Source organism: Chelmon rostratus, chromosome 23, assembly GCF_017976325.1.
Source record: "Chelmon rostratus isolate fCheRos1 chromosome 23, fCheRos1.pri, whole genome shotgun sequence".
Classification (NCBI taxonomy): Eukaryota; Metazoa; Chordata; class Actinopteri; order Chaetodontiformes; family Chaetodontidae; genus Chelmon; species Chelmon rostratus.
This window is the reverse complement of record NC_055680.1, coordinates 18,274,361-18,293,323: the sequence shown is the minus strand read 5'-3', so window position 1 is coordinate 18,293,323 and position 18,963 is coordinate 18,274,361. Positions and strand designations below refer to the sequence as shown.

The 18,963-nt window shown below is 40.8% G+C and overlaps 2 protein-coding genes across 2 annotated transcripts; one reads left to right on the top strand and one right to left on the bottom strand.

Moving 5' to 3' along the window:
- The first annotated feature begins 774 nt into the window (after window positions 1-774).
- LOC121626349 (Fc receptor-like protein 5) lies at window positions 775-6,401 on the top strand. Its single transcript, XM_041964816.1, has 7 exons — window positions 775-905; window positions 1,089-1,172; window positions 1,302-1,565; window positions 1,888-2,133; window positions 2,393-2,530; window positions 2,697-2,747; window positions 6,068-6,401. Exons 1-7 carry the CDS (start codon window positions 875-877, stop codon window positions 6,088-6,090), a joined length of 837 nt encoding a protein of 278 aa, XP_041820750.1. The 5' UTR covers window positions 775-874; the 3' UTR covers window positions 6,091-6,401.
- A 7,748-nt stretch (window positions 6,402-14,149) lies between these two features.
- Window positions 14,150-17,943, bottom strand: LOC121626991 (Fc receptor-like protein 5). The gene is made up of 7 exons (XM_041965750.1): window positions 17,913-17,943; window positions 17,409-17,468; window positions 15,963-16,229; window positions 15,613-15,879; window positions 15,077-15,322; window positions 14,601-14,723; window positions 14,150-14,229 (listed from the first exon to the last, which is right to left on the bottom strand). Exons 1-7 carry the CDS (start codon window positions 17,941-17,943, stop codon window positions 14,150-14,152), a joined length of 1,074 nt encoding a protein of 357 aa, XP_041821684.1.
- Window positions 17,944-18,963: the final 1,020 nt, after the last annotated feature.

Sequence of the window (18,963 nt, the reverse complement as noted above, 5' to 3'; positions counted from 1 at the left end):
GAGGAGCCAATCAGAGCAGCTTCAGATCAGTCAAGACTTAATGATGCCAAAGGTCAGTTAGCTGTGTGTGTGTGTGTGTGTTAAACTTTCATTTTCCCACAGCCTGTTTGTGTGTTTCGTAGCAGCCTCCTTATGCATTTCTGTGTATCTACTTTCTGTCTTGCTTCTGTTTCCTGCCAGTTTCACAATCAGTTCCCCTGTATTCAAACCCCTCATGATCCACGACCTGTCTGCTGGATTGTCTTTGTCGTCCGGCAGATCTCGTGTCTTTTATCAGCCCACCAATTGAAAGACACGAAGGACTCGATTCCTGCAAAATGAGAAGTGTCATTCAGGCGGTAACATTTCCACCAGAGAGACGTCTCGTTCCCTGAAAGAGCGAACTGCTGAACACAGCAGCTTCATTAAAAGGATCCTGTCTTGTCTTTTTATCATTCATTCCCTTTTTTAATAATCTATTTTTCTTTTTTCTCTGTCTTATTGTATTTTACAATTTGAACATATATGCAACATATATTTAGAGCACTGAAAGTATGAAATATTTGCATTTTGGGTGAAGACGCTTCTATATGAGCCTGAAAACCTTCCCTGAGACTGTGATTGGCCTGAAGCCACATGACCACAGACCCAGCTCTCACACACACACACACACACTCACACTTCCTGTTTGCCAAGTCACATGCTGTAAAAAATCAGCTTCTCTGGCGCCCCCTGTTGAGATTGGACTTTTTGAAAGCCAAAGCATCTCTGCCTCTCAGACACCTGCTGCTTCCTCAGGCAGCAGAGGAGAAACAGGAAGAGGAGGAGCAGATGACAGATCTGACGCGATGCTTCAAATCCAGCCTGATGTTCAGACAGTCAGCAGCGAGACAACATGGAGGCCACAGCTCTCTGCATCAGACTGTGTGAGTACTGACTCTGTCTCAAACGTGTGGACTCAACCATTGTGAAATAAGACTCGATGGTACAGATAATATAGAGTGCTGCGATCTGCTCACAGATGGATCAGATATTACACAGGTTCCATGTTGGTTATGTTAGAAATGTTCCAGTTATGTTATATATGTTATATGTCCCATCTGACGCAGTGGACGGCTCTCTCGTCTCCCCGCTGATGACTGTGTTGTTGCTGCTGGTCGCACAAGTTGACTCCAGTTCTTCCCAAACAGCTGGTGAGCAGCAGTCAGAGAATCAGCCACACTTCACAGTGTGATGAAGTTCATTCATGATCACACACGCGCTTTAAACTACGTTGCATTTCATGTGATGTCGTCGTCTCATTCTTTGTGTCTCTGTCGCAGACGAAGCTTTTCCTCGGGTCGATCCAAACAGACAGCAGCTCTTTCAATACGAGCCCATAGTTGTCAGCTGTGAGGGGCTGCAGGGGCTGACCGGATGGAGAGTGATGAAGAAGATCAGAGGAGTTGTTGAAACATGTTCTCCAGTCTGGCTGACGTCAACAGGACCCTGCAAAATTAAGAACGCTATTGCAGACCTTGACAGTGGAGAATACTGGTGTGAAGTTAAAGGAAGGAGAAGCAACTTTGTCAACATCACTGTGACTGGTATGAAAGTCATAAAATACTTTTTGACACAAACACATTCAGGAAAAGTCATCACAGTTTTAGCCTGGAGACATCTCAGTTTGAGGATCAATTGATTTATTTTTCCAATATGTTACATTATATGTCCTTTATAATATAATTAAGTATCTGCATCTACATTGGCGTCACATTTGGATGAAAAATTGTCCCTGTCCTACAGTTCTTAACGCAACAGTAAACATCCGTCACATTGGCCAGTTTTGTTCCAGGTGCATCCTGTCGAGTGGAAAGATGTTCTGTTAGCCTCTTTTCTCCTGAAAGATATGTGCTGCATGTTGTTCAGATGGTCCTGTGATCCTGGACAGTCCTGTCCTTCCTGTGATGGACGGAGACGCTGTGACTCTGCGCTGCAGAAACAGGACGACTTCCTCCAACCACACGGCTGAATTCTTCAAAGATGGCCACTTCATGTTGCGCAGCTCTACAGGAGAGATGACCCTCCACAGTGTCTCCACGTCGGATGAAGGACTCTACAAGTGCAGCATCTCTGGAGTTGGAGGATCACTAGAGAGCCGGCTGACTGTCAGAGGTGACACATCAGTGTTTCAACAGGAATCAAAGAGTTTCAGTCTTGCTCTGTACCTTGGCGATGTCCAGCTCCATGTTGGAAAGCTTGACAGAAGTCTTCCAGCCTCTGACTGATCTGAACCTGCTCCAGAAATGTCCATTTTCACAGGAAATGGACGCAGTCATTGTATAGAATCTGTTTAATCTGAACATATTGATATCCTGAAGCATTTATTTTATGCATTCAGATCGTGTCTCATATGTCATTATCTGTCCGGCAGCTCATGAAGAAGAGCCTCCACCCTCCTCCCATCAAGACCTTCTGCTCTCTCTGCGGCTCTACATTGGTCTCAGTGTTCTGGCTCTGCTGCTGTTGGTGGTGTTTTGGCGATTTAGGAAACATCAGTCAGTCATCAGAGGTAGAGACCATAAGAATAAAGAAACTGAATGATTGACACAGAAAGTGGCCTCTTCATTGTAGAATGTTAGTTCTGCAAACCTGTGAGCACCAACGCTGTCCTGGTGGTTCCTGAGCGCCGTCACACTCTTAACTCACTTTGTTTTCTTGTTTTTTCATTCAAACAGGTGCGACAACCTCTGCTTCCACCTTCCAGTCTTCCTCTTCTCCACAAGCAGGTGAGGAACACCAGCCTCCTTTAAATATGCCTGCATGTCATGTTCAACCCTGAACCTGTGAAAGTGAAGTATGCTGTTAAAAGTCGCTTCTACGATTTGAAGGGATAAGAGGGTGAGAACGAGGGGAAGAAAATGGATGAAGAGCAAGTTTTTAACAATCTGAGCGTGTCAAATATAAACTGTCCCATCAGTGAGTGTGGAGGAGAAACAGCAGCACTCTGAGTATCTGCTGCAGCAGCAGGATCAGCCTGTTGGAGAGCAGGAAGCAGATCGCAGCGTCATCCTGATGGTCGTGCTGATATGGACAGATAGATAGATAGACTTTATTTATCCCAAGCTGGGAAATTGCAGTGCAGCAGCAGCATTACACACAGTGAAATAAGTGAAAATAAGACTATAAAGAACAAACTATACATAATAAAAATATAAAAATAGCGAGCAGTAAAAAGATTATATACATAACAATAATAATAAAATAGCCAAATAGTAAACAGTAGTAAAAGTATTGCACAAAAAAGAATATCAAATGCAAATGAATATCAAAATAAGAATATCAAAAGCAAATGGCAGTGAAAATAAAGTGTACCGTGACTGTAAGAACAAACTATATACAATAAAATATCGAAATAACAAGCAGTAAAAAATTATATACATAATAATAAAATATCAAAAGCAAACAGTAGTGGTAAGAAGTATTGTATTATTATTATTATTATTATTATTTTCAGCTGTTATTGTACTGCTGCTGTAGTGAATAAAGTTGCACTGTAATAAATTTTCCTGTAAAAAAACAGTAAAGAACTGGCAGCTGAGTTGCCATTATGTTACTGTAAAATTAACATCCATTTACTGTCACTAAAATTTACAGTTTTTTACCGTAGGAAAAAAAACAGTGTGAACTGTAAAAAAAAACAGTAAAGAACTGGCAGCTCAGTTGCCATTATGTTACTGTAAAATTTATATAAATTTACTGTTACTCAATTTACAGTTCTGTCCTGTAAATAAAAAAATACAGTGTAAACTGATATGTATTATAAAATTACTTTCACTGTATTCTACAATTAAATTACTAATTAGTTTGTATTATTTATACATTTCAATAGTCTATTAAAAACATGATTTCACACAGTTAAAAAGGCAATTTTGTCAGAAAAACATGTTACAAGACTCTCACTGACTTTAAGTATCACAAAATCTGTTTGAACCTGGCCACAAGCATGGAAGGCAAACTGTAATAAAATTAACCTTTTGATATTTCAATCCTGTGAATAAAATGTAAGAGAAAATGCACCTTCTTATTGCACTTTACTTTTATTTGAATGTTAACATGACATGCAAAAAAACTCACATGCATAACAGTTGCATGTTAAATTAATAATTAGTAAATTGCACCTTACTTTTATTTGAATGTCGATGACATGTAAAAACTTAACATGCAGAACAATTGTATGTTAAACGAATAGGCTAAACGGTTAATTGCACCTTACTTTTACTTGAATGTAAATATGGCATTTAAAACTTCACATGCTGAACAAACTGCATGTTAAAAACAGTATTACATGTAAAAATTACACGTTAAAAACAGTACTACGAACATATAAAAGTAACAGTATTACAAACACACAGTACTGTTTGTGTGGAAGTCCAAGAACATCGGCAGTAGAGCTAAGGCTCACTAGAAGACACCAGGTTTCTCAATCCAGCCTGTAAGTAGCCGAATGATAACTGATTAATTGTGTCATGTGATGAATATCGGGGTATGCTTCTTGCTATGATCACTGGGCAGTGGTGAAAACATCTACTGCATCTGCAATATCAGGGAAATGTCAGAAAATTAATACAAATACAAACGAATAGGCAATTACAGTACACAATACAAGATAGAAAAACATTTATTCCCACGGGATAAGGGAAGTCCGGATTTCACTCTTTACTTTACCGTAAAGGTATTCATGTCTGCAGAAATGAACGAATGTTGGTCAGTCTTTTAACTAAACAGCCACCCGAATGCTTCATGCAACATGTTAAAATCACAACATGTTTCTTCTGGAGCAGGATGCTCCCAGACCTGCTACAGGGGACTGGTTTACCAACATGTCACATTTTTCTCCTCTTATGAGTTTTCAGGTATGTATTAAGTAATCAAAAAATACCGATAAGAGAACCACTAAAGTACAACAAAACCAATAAAAACAGTGTTAGTTTTGGACCCTGCACACTGTGTTTCAACTGGGTGTTGAATTAGCCTAACGTTAGACGGTAAAATGTTCACACAAACTATCATAAAGTTTCATTAATTCACTGACAAAAAGCAGGTGTCAACAAATGTTAACTTTATAGAAATTAAAATGTGTTCCTTATGTTGTCTGACTATCATTTCTTAAAAATTTAGCTACAGTATGTTAACCAAAATCATTCTAGCATGTGCATATGCTGTAAGTTAAGCTACTCATCATCAGTGCTAGCAAAACGAATCAAATCAAATCCAACAATAATACAATATGTAATATAAAACAATCAAATCCAGTTTCTTCTTACCAAATAAGTAGTAAGATGGAGATGGATTGAAGAAGCTGTAGCAAGGTAACAAGCTGTGCACATGTGCAGCTCAGGCAATTTTTTTCCCAGAATGCCAAAAATATTGCATGATACTGTTATCTAAGACACTTTAATGGTAAAGTGCTGTATAATAGGAATACATTAGACTTCAGTTAAAAAAAAACAGTAAATGAGCTGTAATTTCACAGATTTACTGTAATATTAACAGTAAAGTACTGTTTATTGAAAAAACACCTAAATACTGTTGAAATTCTGCCGTAAATTTACAGAAATTATTTGCAGGTGGGGTCGGGTGCAGGTGTTGATTAGCATGCATTCTTGTTGGTCGGGCAGGTGGGTCCGGTGAACGCGGCTTGCTTCTTCACCGAGGAGCTCAAAGGCTCGCCATCATAGCCTGCATCGGGGCCCGTCGGTACTAACTTACACCACTGTTCACATGGTGAGAAGCACTGCGTTCTGTGTGTACTTCAGGAGCTGTTGGCTCTTGAGGTCGTTCAAGCTTCTCTTTTAGCAGCTGAAACTAAAACCACACGAGAAACCCACAGACAGAAAAAGGTAGAGGCCCTCACTTCACTGCTGTTCATGATGTTTCACCATGAAAATCCCACACGACAGTGCACACGCTGCGTGTATTTGAATCAGGCTACGCTGCAGCCTCACGTGTTGTGTTGGTGAGTGGGTGGTCAGGATTTTAGAAATAAACTGCAGTAAACATGCACCCTCGACTCATCGCACTCTGTCTGTTCTTGTGTGTTTTGCAGGTGAGACTGAGAGCAAAGACTGAAGGAGGGAGGAGGTATCATTCCTCTGCAGTCAAATGCCATGAATTTACCTTCTTCCAAGGAAAAGTCTATGATATCAGAAAAAATCTGACAGTTTCATGCCTCCGGGGATATTTTATCACCTGCTAGTTCTAATGATGTAGTAGATATGCTACAGCAGCTGAGCTCCTCCACCTCCTGCTTCTATTCCTGTCTGTCACATGATGTTCTGATGATTGTAAAAAGCTCTTTACAACCACAAAGTCACTTTAACATTCGCCATGGCGTCCCACAAGGCTCAGTTCTGGGCCCCTTGCTGTCTATATATGCTGCCACTTGGTTGTATGAAATGTGCACAAACAAAGGATGCTTTTATGTGTTGTACATAGTTTGTCCTTTAACTCTGAGTACTTGTTGGAAACTTCCATCCACCTTGGCTTTCTCTGGACGACTTTTCGTGATCTTCACTCAGCTCAAAGATGGCAGTCATCAAGGATGTTTTTCTATTACTTCTGACCATTTAGTGTTTTTTACTTTATCAGAAATGTTTAATGGAAAAAATACATTCTTTGAAATGAAAAACAATCTTGGGTTTAAATTTATGCAGAAAATTAATTTCACGAGTGATTATTTTATAATTTAAAAGAATAGTGTACTGTCTCATTATAGTTTTATTTGCTGAGGTTTTACTGTTTCTGCTACTTCTTTTGAATCTCCAGATAGTCTGTGTCATTTAAACTGTCTGATTAAACCACTGTCTGATTTTACCTGTTTAGAATGTAACTGTAACTGACAGATCTCAGCTGGAGCTCTTCAGACTAACAGGGTTTGAACTGTTTTGGTAATGCATGGAATAAAAAAGCAGGAGGGACATGACGCTTACTTGGAGAGGAGAGAATGTCTATTTTGTGTCTGTTTAAGGTGTTTGTATGTTCACAAAGAAGAAGGCATTCAAACAGTATCTGCTGCCACCTGAAAGCCTCACGCTGCAGAAATGGGATAACGCCATTTGTCAAGTTAAGGAAATGTTCTTGAATTCCAATCGATACTAATACAACTCTATTTATTCCTCCTCCATAACTTCTCAGCGAGCAGCACCATATAGATTACAAGATAGAAGAGGACTGTGTTTTCAACATGAAATGTAGAAAGTACTCTGGGAAGAAATCAAAGAAAGACACAGGGAATGAGAAAATTCATTAAACAAGTAAACTGTGATACAACTGTTTCTATTGCCAAATCACATGCTGTAAAAAATCAGCTTCTCTGGCGCCCCCTGTTGAGATTGGACTTTTTGAAAGCCAAAGCATCTCTGCCTCTCAGACACCTGCTGCTTCCTCAGGCAGCAGAGGAGAAACAGGAAGAGGAGGAGCAGATGACAGATCTGACGCGATGCTTCAAATCCAGCCTGATGTTCAGACAGTCAGCAGCGAGACAACATGGAGGCCACAGCTCTCTGCATCAGACTGTGTGAGTACTGACTCTGTCTCAAACGTGTGGACTCAACCATTGTGAAATAAGACTCGATGGTACAGATAATATAGAGTGCTGCGATCTGCTCACAGATGGATCAGATATTACACAGGTTCCATGTTGGTCATGTTAGAAATGTTCCAGTTATGTTATATATGTTATATGTCCCATCTGACGCAGTGGACGGCTCTCTCGTCTCCCCGCTGATGACTGTGTTGTTGCTGCTGGTCGCACAAGTTGACTCCAGTTCTTCCCAAACAGCTGGTGAGCAGCAGTCAGAGAATCAGCCACACTTCACAGTGTGATGAAGTTCATTCATGATCACACACGCGCTTTAAACCACGTTGCATTTCATGTGATGTCGTCGTCTCATTCTTTGTGTCTCTGTCGCAGACGAAGCTTTTCCTCGGGTCGATCCAAACAGACAGCAGCTCTTTCAATACGAGCCCATAGTTGTCAGCTGTGAGGGGCTGCAGGGACTGACCGGATGGAGAGTGATGAAGAAGATCAGAGGAGTTGTTAAAACATGTTCTCCGATCTGGCTGACGTCAACAGGACCCTGCAAAATTAAAAACGCTATTCCAGCCGTTGACAGTGGAGAATACTGGTGTGAAATGGGACGAAAGAGAAGCAACTCTGTCAACATCACTGTGACTGGTATGAAAGTCATAAAATGCAAATACATTCGGAAAAAGTCATCACATTTTGAGCCTGGAGACATCTCAGTTTGAGGATCAATTGATTTTTTTGTCCAATATGTTACATTATATGTCCTTTATAATAGAATTAACACAATAGTGTTAACATTTTGAAGGAATCAACACATTTTTCCAAACGTGCTGCTTGTTGTTCAGATGGTCCTGTGATCCTGGACAGTCCTGTCCTTCCTGTGATGGACGGAGACGCTGTGACTCTGCGCTGCAGAAACAGGACGACTTCCTCCAACCACACGGCTGAATTCTTCAAAGATGGCCGCTTCATGGAGCGCAGCTCTACAGGAGAGATGACCCTCCACAGTGTCTCCACGTCGGATGAAGGACTCTACAAGTGCAGCATCTCTGGAGTTGGAGGATCACCAGAGAGCCGGCTGACAGTCAGAGGTGACACATCAGTGTTTCAACAGGAATCAAAGAGTTTCAGTCTTGCTCTGTACCTTGGCGATGTCCAGCTCCATGTTGGACAGCTTGACAGAAGTCTTCCAGCCTCTGACTGATCTGAACCTGCTCTGCCGTCCGGCTGAGGATGAGTCACAGTCGAGATTAGTTCCAAACATGTTGAAGCTCTTCAAGCCTGTGGCCTGAGTCTGATGTGTTTTCAACCTTCTGCTCTGAAAAATGATGCTGTTTCATCTGATGACTGAGATCTGATGCTGACAAAGTCCAGAAATGTCCATTTTCACAGGAAATGGACGCAGTCATTGTATAGAATCTGTTTAATCTGAACATATTGATATCCTGAAGCATTTATTTTATGCATTCGGATCGTGTCTCATATGTCATTATCTGTCTGGCAGCTCATGAAGAAGAGCCTCCGCCTTCCCCCCTCCTTCTGCTCTCCCTGCAGCTCTACATTGGTCTCAGTGTTCTGGCTCTGCTGCTGTTGGTGGTGTTTCTGCGATTTAGGAAACATCAGTCAGTCATCAGAGGTAGAGACCATAAGAATGAAGAAACTGAATTATTGTCACAGAAAGTGGCCTCTTCATTGTAGAATGTTAGTCCTGCAAACCTGTGAGCACCAACGCTGTCCTGGTGGTTCCTGAGCGCCGTCACACTCTTAACTCACTTTGTTTTCTTGTTTTTTCACTCAAACAGGTGCGACAACCTCTGCTTCCACCTTCCAGCCTTCCTCTTCTCCATAAGCAGGTGAGGAACACCAGCCTCCTTTAAATATGCCTGCATGTCATGTTCAACCCTGAAACTGTGAAACTACAAGTGTGCTGTTAAAAGTCGCTGCTACGATATGAAGGGATAAGAGGGCGAGAACGAGGGGAAGAAAATGGATGAAGAGCAAATTTTTAACAATTTGAATGAGTCAAATATAAACCGTCCAATCAGTGTGTGTGGAGGAGAAACAGCAGCAGGATCAGCCTGTTGGAGAGCAGGAAGCAGATCGCAGCGCCATCCTGATGGTTGTGCTGATATTTGTGCTGCTGTAGCGGATACATTTGGTGATTTGCAGGTGGGATCGGGTGCAGGTGTTGATTAGCATGCATTTTTGTTGGTCGGGCAGGTTGGTCCGGTGAACGCAGCTTGCTTCTTCACCGAGGAGCTCAAGGGCTCGTCATCATAGCCTGCACCGGGGCCCGTCGGTACTAACTTACACCACTGTTCACATGTTGAGAAGCACTGCGTTCTGTGTGTACTTCAGGAGCTGTAGGTTCTTGAGGTCGTTAGAGTTTCTCTTTTAGCAGCACAAACTAAAACCATACAAGAAACCCACAGACAGAAAAAGGTAGAGGCCCTCACTTCATTGCTGTTCATGATGTTTCACCATGAAAATCCCACACGACAGTGCACACGCTGCGTGTATTTGAATCAGGCTACGCTGCAGCCTCACATGTTGGTGAGTGGGTGGTCAGGATTGTAGAAATAAACTGCAGTAAACATGCACCCTCGACTCATCGCACTCTGTCTGTTCTTGTGTGTTTTGCAGGTGAGACTGAGAGCAAAGACTGAAGGAGGGAGGAGGTATCATTCCTCTGCAGTCAAATGCCATGAATTTACCTTCTTCCAAGGAAAAGTCTATGATATCAGAAAAAATCTGACAGTTTCATACCTCCGGGGATATTTTATCACCTGCTAGTTCTAATGATGTAGTAGATATGCTACAGCAGCTGAGCTCCTCCACCTCCTGCTTCTATTCCTGTCTGTCACATGATGTTCTGATGATTGTAAAAAGCTCTTTACAACCAGGAGGTCACTTTAACATTCGCCATGGCGTCCCACAAGGCTCAGTTCTGGGCCCCTTGCTGTCTATATATGCTGCCACTTGGTTGTATGAAATGTGCACAAACAAAGGATGCTTTTATGTGTTGTACATATTTTGTCCTTTAACTCTGAGTATTGTTGGAAACTTCCATCCACCTTGGCTTTCTCTGGACGACTTTTCGTGATCTTCACTCAGCTCAAAGATGACAGTCATCAAGGATGTTTTTCTATTACTTCTGACCATTTCGTGTTTTTTACTTTATCAGAAATGTTTAATGGAAAAAATACATTCTTTGAAATGAAAAACAATCTTGGGTTTAAATTTATGCAGAAAATTAATTTCACGAGTGATTATTTTATAATTTAAAAGAATAGTGTACTGTACTGTCAAAGTGTACTGTCTCATTATAGTTTTATTTGCTGAGGTTTTACTGTTTCTGCTACTTCTTTTGATTCTTCAGCCTGTGTCATTTAAACTGTCTGATTAAACCACTGTCTGATTTTACCTGTTTAGAATGTAACTGTTACTGACAGATCTCAGCTGCAGCTCTTCAGACTAACAGGGTTTGAACTGTTTTGGCAATGCATTGAATAAAAAAGCAGGAGGGACATGACGCTTACTTGGAGAGGAGAGAATGTCTATTTTGTGTCTGTTTAAGGTGTTTGTATGTTCACAAAGAAGAAGGCATTCAAACAGTATCTGCTGCCACCTTAAAGCCTCGCACTGCAGAAATGGGGTAACGCCATGTAGATAGATAGACTTTATTTATCCCAAGCTGGGAAATTGCAGTGCAGCAGCAGCATTACACACAATGAAATAAGTGAAAAATTGTGAAATAAGAGTATAAAGAACACACTATACATAATAAAATATCAAAATAGCGAGCAGTAAAAAAGTATGTACATAATGACAAAATAGCAAAACAGTATACAGTAGTAATGAACAAGTATTGCACAAAAAATAATATCTACAGCAAATGGCAGTGTGTAGAAAGTAAAGTGTACTGTGACTGTAAGCATGCACCCAGTGAAAAAAGTGATAATTTGTGAAATAGGACTATAAAGAACAAACTATATATAATAAAATATCAAAATAGCAAGCAGTAAAAAATGATATACATAATAATAAAATATCAAAAGCAAACAGTAGTGGTAAGAAGTATTGTATTTTTTAGCTGTTGTTGTACAGTGTAATGGCATGTGGCAGGAAAGATTTCCTGTATCTGTCCCTTCGACAGCGGAGCTGTAGCAGCCTGTGGGAGAAGGTGCTCCGCTGTCTGTCCACTGTGTGATGGAGAGGGTGCTGATCATTGTCCGTGATGGATAACAGTTTATTCAGCGTCCTCCTCTCTATGTGGCAAGTTATGGAAATGTTATTGAATTCCTATCGATACTAATACAACTCTATTTATTCCTCTATAACTTCTCAGCAAGCAGCACCATATAGATTAGAAGATAGAATACGACTGTGTTTTAAACATTAAATGTAGAAAGTATTCTGGGAAGAAATCACAGAAAGACACAGGGAATGAGAAAATTCATTAAACAAGTAAACTGTGATACAACTGTTTCTATCGAGTTGCTTTTTTTTTTTTTTTACAGTGATAGAAGGTATACTTCAATTATTAATATAAACATAGAGAGGCAGCAACCAGACAGATCCAAATAAAATGATGTGAAGATGTAGAATTTGATGTAGAGCTAATTAGGAGATTAAAGTTAAAAAAGTATATACAAACACACTGTACTCCCGTTACATTTACTGCATTTAATGACTACCCAGTATAATACTCAATGACGAGGTTTCAGGACTCAAAAAATGCAGACTCAGACACCATAGCGAGGTTTCAAAATAAAGGAATAATTTATTAACAAAAGGCGCTCAGGATAATTAACAACAGCACATACAACGTATGGCAACAAAGTACAAACAAAAGACGCTAAGGATAATTTGGAAGGCAGATATCAAAACTCAAAAAGGCTCAAATGGCTAGGAAACAAAGTAACAAATGAATCGAAGCTAGACTAGAAAAATACTTAATCAACAATGACTTACTTACGATAAAACACAAGGCAATACCAGGGAGACAAGGATCAAGAGAGCTAGATGAATCAAGGCTTGGTACAAGGACATGGCACGAGACAATCTGGCACAGGACAAAGGGAGACGCGGATTATATATACGAGGTAACAATGAACAGGTGGAGATAATTAGGGCGGGGCAGACAATCAGACAGGCGGGAAGGACACCAGGAAGTCAAGGGGCCTGAAACGAGAGGAGAGTTAGGTTTCACAATAAAACAGGAAGTGTAAGACAAGACATGACGCTCATGAACAAAACATGTTAACAGATCTGACAAGACATGACACTCAACTAAACAAACGTTGCATCGCACCAGCTAAAGTACAAAATACCAAAAGTTATTTCAAACAAAGTTTATTGAAAGCTATCCGTCACTGCAGCAACTTCCTTGCACATACAGTCTAGCATGATGTCAGCATCTCCTTCAGTCGCATGTTTTTCCCACTCTGATCTGTAAGATACAGGAAATACACAGATAAAGGAAGTGCAGGATTTACTTTGCCGTCTTCATGTGTTTGTCATATAAAGGTTTTGAAGATATGTAAAAGATGCTCTACCTTATGTATGGAAGCATACTGATCTGTTAAAGCTGGGTCTGTAGCTTCTGAGGGAGCTGGTGTCACCATGAAGCTGGATACGTTTGATTCTGGAAACATGGAAACAAGTGAAATTTAAAGACTTTTGTTGGAATTGTTTGTCACAGGAACCAGATTTGTTGTTGCTGCTGCTGCTGCTCATTGGCTCTGTCCTGTTTCTCTGCCTGTCAGGACTGGTTTGTCCATGACACCCAAAACAACTCATGTTCATCTGAGTTATGGTACTTCCTGCCTCACTACTGGGAAAAGGTGTTGACCACAAGATGGTGTTTGGTCGGAAAGCGTAAGCACAGGTCATTTTTAGCAATTGAACAAATGTAGTTTTCTTTAGTGGGCACCAGTCGGTGACAACAGAAACACATTTTGGATGAGGGCTGTAATCTTTCAGGTGTACGTTCCTTCAACATGGTGCAAAGCATCTGTTGTGATAGTCTTATGTTGTTCCCGTGTCGACAACCATTTGTCACATGACCATGTTTTCATAAGAAGATGTGGCAAAATTAACCAAATAAATAGTAAATGCCCCAGGGTTCAAAGAAACCCTTTAAGTGATGCTGTATATATTTAATGTGCCCTTTGGCACTGTCTTGAGAAATTTTACTGAATCTACAATTTTGTCCTAAACCATTAAAATCATGTACTTACCATTGTGGAGATCATGTGAAGGGTAAAAAGGTTGAGACAAGGGGTCATCCCTACCTGATAAAGAGACACGAAGTCAGTAGCATCCACCTCATAACATCATACCTTCATGTAAACTCTGGTTTTGACCTGATGTCAGAGCATTATGCTTGTGAGCTGAAGGGGTTGAGGGGGCCGGCTAATGTCTGAGGTTTTGTGCTGCGGTTTATGACGAGACACACACTCAAATTATCAAATGCCATATTTAGATGATGTGAATTAGTATACCAGAGGTTCTCAGACACTTCTGGTTACAGCCCCACAGCCACGTACATCAAGTTGCAACGGCTGTTAGTGTTGAACTTTGAAAGCAGACTAATGATTACTTTAATAAGTGTGCTGACTTACGGTCTTTTTTGACGACATCGTGCAGGTCCTTGCTTGGATTATTCATCTTTGCCACTAGTAATGATATGGTGAAAGTTTAACAGACACTTTTGAAACTGAGGCAAGAGAGAAGACCGATCACTCTGCTGGAGTTGTGTGAACTACAAACCCACTTAGTTTTACAGTTGAAAAAGTCAAGCCTCTTCCTTCATAAATGATCTTTGCCTGAGTCCAGACACTGGCTAGCAGAAAGCATTTTCATTTTGATGTCTTATCAGCTTGCCTTAAATTTACATGAAGACAGCTAATGTGACCTAATGTGCTATCTGGTCTGGTTAAAGTGACGGTAAAGTGAACTCTAAATTATAAAACTTTCACTAAGCTTTTAATCTTGACTTTCTTTGGTGCTCCATTTGTATTGTTTGTATTATGTAGAATTTTAGTACCTAGCTGTTTCTTCCAGTAAAGAAGTCCAATCACAAGCATCTGCACCACCAATACGACACTGATGATGATCCATAGCAGGAGTTTGTAATGGCGGGAAAAATGAATCTCTTGTTGGTCATATGCTGGAAAGATGACAGAAAGTCCTTAATAGAAGGCTCTGTTTTTGTGAGACACGGTGCAAAAGTCTAGAAATGTATATAATATGGTGCATATTGCAGGTGTTTGACTTTGTGTCTGAAGCTTTCTGCCCCCTATTGGTCAAAACTTGCGCATTGCAGCTTTTGCAGTAGTGAAACTTTTGTTTTGAAACCTCATATCTTTTACCCCCTTAACACTTGTCCTTTAATCACCTTCATATCATCTTATTGCTCACATTTACTGCCGTATGTGTAGAATCTGAATTGGTACACTGGTTTCTGCACAAACATGCAAGCCGTAAAATGTTGTTTTTAGTTCTACTGAGGATGTGTCTGACCTCTGACAGTCAGCCAGCTCTCTGGTGATTGTCCAGCTCCAGGGATGCTGCACTTGTAGAATCCTTCATCAGACTTGGAAACGCCGTGGATGATCATGTCTCCTGCAGAGCTGTTCCTGATGAGGTGGCCGTCTTTATAGAAGTCAGCATTGAGGTTGGAGGACGTTTCCTGCTTTCTACAGTGCAGAGTCACGGCATCTCCCTCAGTCACAGGATGAGCAGGACTCTCCATAAGCACACCACCACCTGAACAACCGTTAAGAAGATATTTCACCAGTTTTATATAAACATATAATCAGTGGTTTATCAATTTATCCTGTGCAGGCTGCCGATCCCAGCATTTGCTGAATGCACCAGTTTACAACACAGCTAATAAACTGTAAAAATAAAATTCAGCAGTGTTGGCAAGTATGCAGTGTACTTTACGCCATACCTGAGAGCCTGAAAGTTGTGTGCCTGCAGACATTGGAGTTGCACCTCATACATGAAGTTAACATTACGGAGTTGACTAAAAACAATAAAAACTAGTAACATGCCTTCTTCTCTGTTAAGTTTGCCTCTGACAGCCAGTCGACTCTCTGGTGATTCGCCAGCTCTGGAGATGCTACACTTGTAGAGGCCATCATCAGACTTGAAAACGCTTTCAATGGTCAGGTTCCCAGTGGAACTGTTCCCAATTTGGAGGCCATCCTTGTAGAAATCTACCATGAGGTTGGAGGAAGTCATCTTGTTCCTACATTGCAGAGTCACAGTGTCTCCCTCCATCACAGGAAGGACAGGACTCTCCAGGATCACAGAACCAGCTGGATGAGGGACAGACTGCACAGTGAGGGACTCGAGGTAACATTTCTGTGGAACAGTTAAAAGCTACATGCAGTCAACATACCAGTCACAGTGATGTTCACGGTGTTACTTTTCTCTCCTCCTTCACCTTCACACCAATATCCTCCACTGTCTGATACAAAGGCATAGCCGATGGTACAGGTCTGGGTTGACGTTGCCGTGTGATTTGAACACTTTGGAATTATTTCCTTGGCGTTTCTCACTTTGCATCCAGCTGAGACATCAAACCCTTCACAGGTAAATGAGACAGACTCGTATTCAAAGAGCTGCAGCCTGCTTGGAACGATACGAAGAAAAGCTGCATCGGACACTGAGAAGCAGAGAACAGCACAAATTAGGAACTTGGTTTCCAAAAAGAAAATAATATATATAATAAAATAAGAAAAGTAGAAAACAATCAAATAATCTACTGCTTAAAGAATTATTTGCCTGCACAGTTGAAAACAGCAAAGCAGCTGCTGTTGCCTTCTATTAACATCTACACAGACAGATTAGAGTTCTGTTCTGCCCTCGGAAGCGTTTAGTGCTCATTGAGCTCAGGTGACCTATTCCATTGAGATTATTGACCAAAATACGCAGCTGAAGCCTGCCTGGAGTGAAGTGCGTCACGCTTGTCGAAACAACTGTTACAAAGTGCTTCATGGGCTGTAAATGAAGACAAAAGGTCAAACATAAAAAAAAAAAAAAACACAAGTTAGTGGTAAGGTGGACGTTGCAACTGTGGTCTGAAAATGGTTGTCAGTAGAAATTTGTTTCAGGAAGTGACTTGTACTGTAAGTCATCAGTAAAAACCAAACTACAGTTATTATGGATCAAATGAAAGTATGTCCTTTAACTGCACAAAGCGACTACACCGCTAGAATTGCCAGCTGTTACTGGTATTTTAACGTAATGTCGTCAGCATAATTGTGACTTCTTTGGTGCTTTTTTAAATAATTGAAAAAGGACATTTCCATGACTCCTCCTTCTACAGAAAAGGGCAGAAGACTTGAACTTGTTTTCTGTGTGTTGTCTGTATGCGGAAGCACCATCACAGTCACAAAAGTGACACAAGGCAAACAAGGCTACCTTAATATAACAGTTTCTCCTACCAAGCCACTTCACCTCCACTCCCTAAACCCTGACATGATGAACTGAGGCAGTGCATGAGACAAAAAAACAAACAAAAGCAAAAGCAGCAATATAACCTTCCCGTTCCTCCCAACCCCACCCCCCTGCATGCTACTCAGGAATCTCACGACCATTATAGACTTAAACCAACAACATTCAGATGCAAAGGAATTAGTTGGGTATGCTAGTGCTCTCCATCATCCATTAACAGAAATAGCCAAGAGTACACACAAGGTAGATATGAAGTGACCAAAGGATGTACAGAATAAGTATCCAAAGCAGAAACTTTCGATGGTGTTTCTGGTGTTCAGGTGTTAGTTTTAGATCACAGTTAAGATTTCAGGGTTACAGTAGGGAAACAGTTTTAACTGCTTCTTACCAGATGCCTGAGGATAACTTTGCTGAGCATGTGCGAACAGCAGCATCAACCCATTAAACACTGGGGAGACAAAAGAGTAGAGCTGTGAACACAGATGCTTTTAAACTGTATGTAGAATTCAGTTTAAATGACTGCAAACATGGCAACATGGTTGAGGTTTTTGAGAAAATTTAAGGCTTTTAGGTGCATCTTATAGTGAAAATACGGTAAATATTATCACATTCAGTCGTGAACGGAGCCCGCTGTCTATTGTTGTTGCTACCTGGCTGTATAAATGAACGAGTGCATTTAATCGAGGGCACGTTTTAGCTTAAATATGTGCACGTTTTAATATCTCGTACACACGTTTTACTATCTTCATCTCAGATCCTTTTTATCACCTACTTCTCTAATCTCAAATACTTTATAGCCTAAATATTACAGATTGATCAAAGATTTGGGAAGCTGATAAACACTTATCACTTAATCATCTGTATCATTTAACAAGAAAAAAGACAAACTCACTGAGTCTGACACTGAGAGCTGTGAACGCCATGTTGTCTTGCCGCTGCCGCTGACTGTCTGAGCCTCACACTGAGTCAATCTAAATACAGTGCAGTGCAGTTGAGAACTTCCTCTTCCTGTGCAGACTGTCTCTGGTCTTCAGCAGGCTTTAGCTCAATTTTGCAAACACTTCTGTGAGGCCGGTGTACTCTGGAACAACAAATGCTCTTAGATTTGGCTAAAATGTGGCATGCAAATATTTGATTGGCACAAAACACAGAGTATATCTGAGGCAAATGGGAATGTGAATAATTGTGGAGCTTTTGGCTGTAATTCATTGAGCAAATTACAATTTGCCATGAATTGAATGGGAATTCATCAATATTTGTTGATATATTTCACTCTGGGGCCACAGTGGTGGAGAGGGAAAACTAGTTGGACTGGATTGAATTAGTAAAGGAAAGAGGGAGGAGGGAAGCGTAGCTTTGCATCAGAGTGAGTGGTAAAACAAAGAGTCACGTTTCTTACTATTTGAACTTTTGCTGTCCACTCGTCTGATGGTGTGACCATGAATAGATAGAAGATAGAAGTCCCATTCGGGCCCCTGCAGACCTGCCGTCTGTCTCAGGCTTTCTGTTCTGTCAAGAAAGTGTTGTCATGGCTCCTGCTTAAGTGGCCTCAGATGTGATGTGTGTAGTATTTTATAACAGTGATCGGATGCCCGGCAACTGGATCAAAGTACAGCCTCTTATTAATATGTAACACATTAACAAAGGCGGCTAACGGCTACAGCACAGAGGCATACATCGTTTATTGGATTGGTTGCTGTTTTTTAGGATTCTCCATTCCGAAAGGAATAAAATTTAAGGGTTTCCCTGAATTTTTGGAAGTCTGGGTATTATAGAAAACGACTAATAATCGTCTGCATCAAGCTGTTTTACAACAGCTCATGAAGACTTGATCCTAAACGGCTGAGCACAGGGACTGCAGTATCTGAGCCAGGTGGTCGACTGTGTGCAGCTTGCTGGTTGAACAAACAAGCAAAAGGTGAGTAAATTACTTTTTTGGAAGT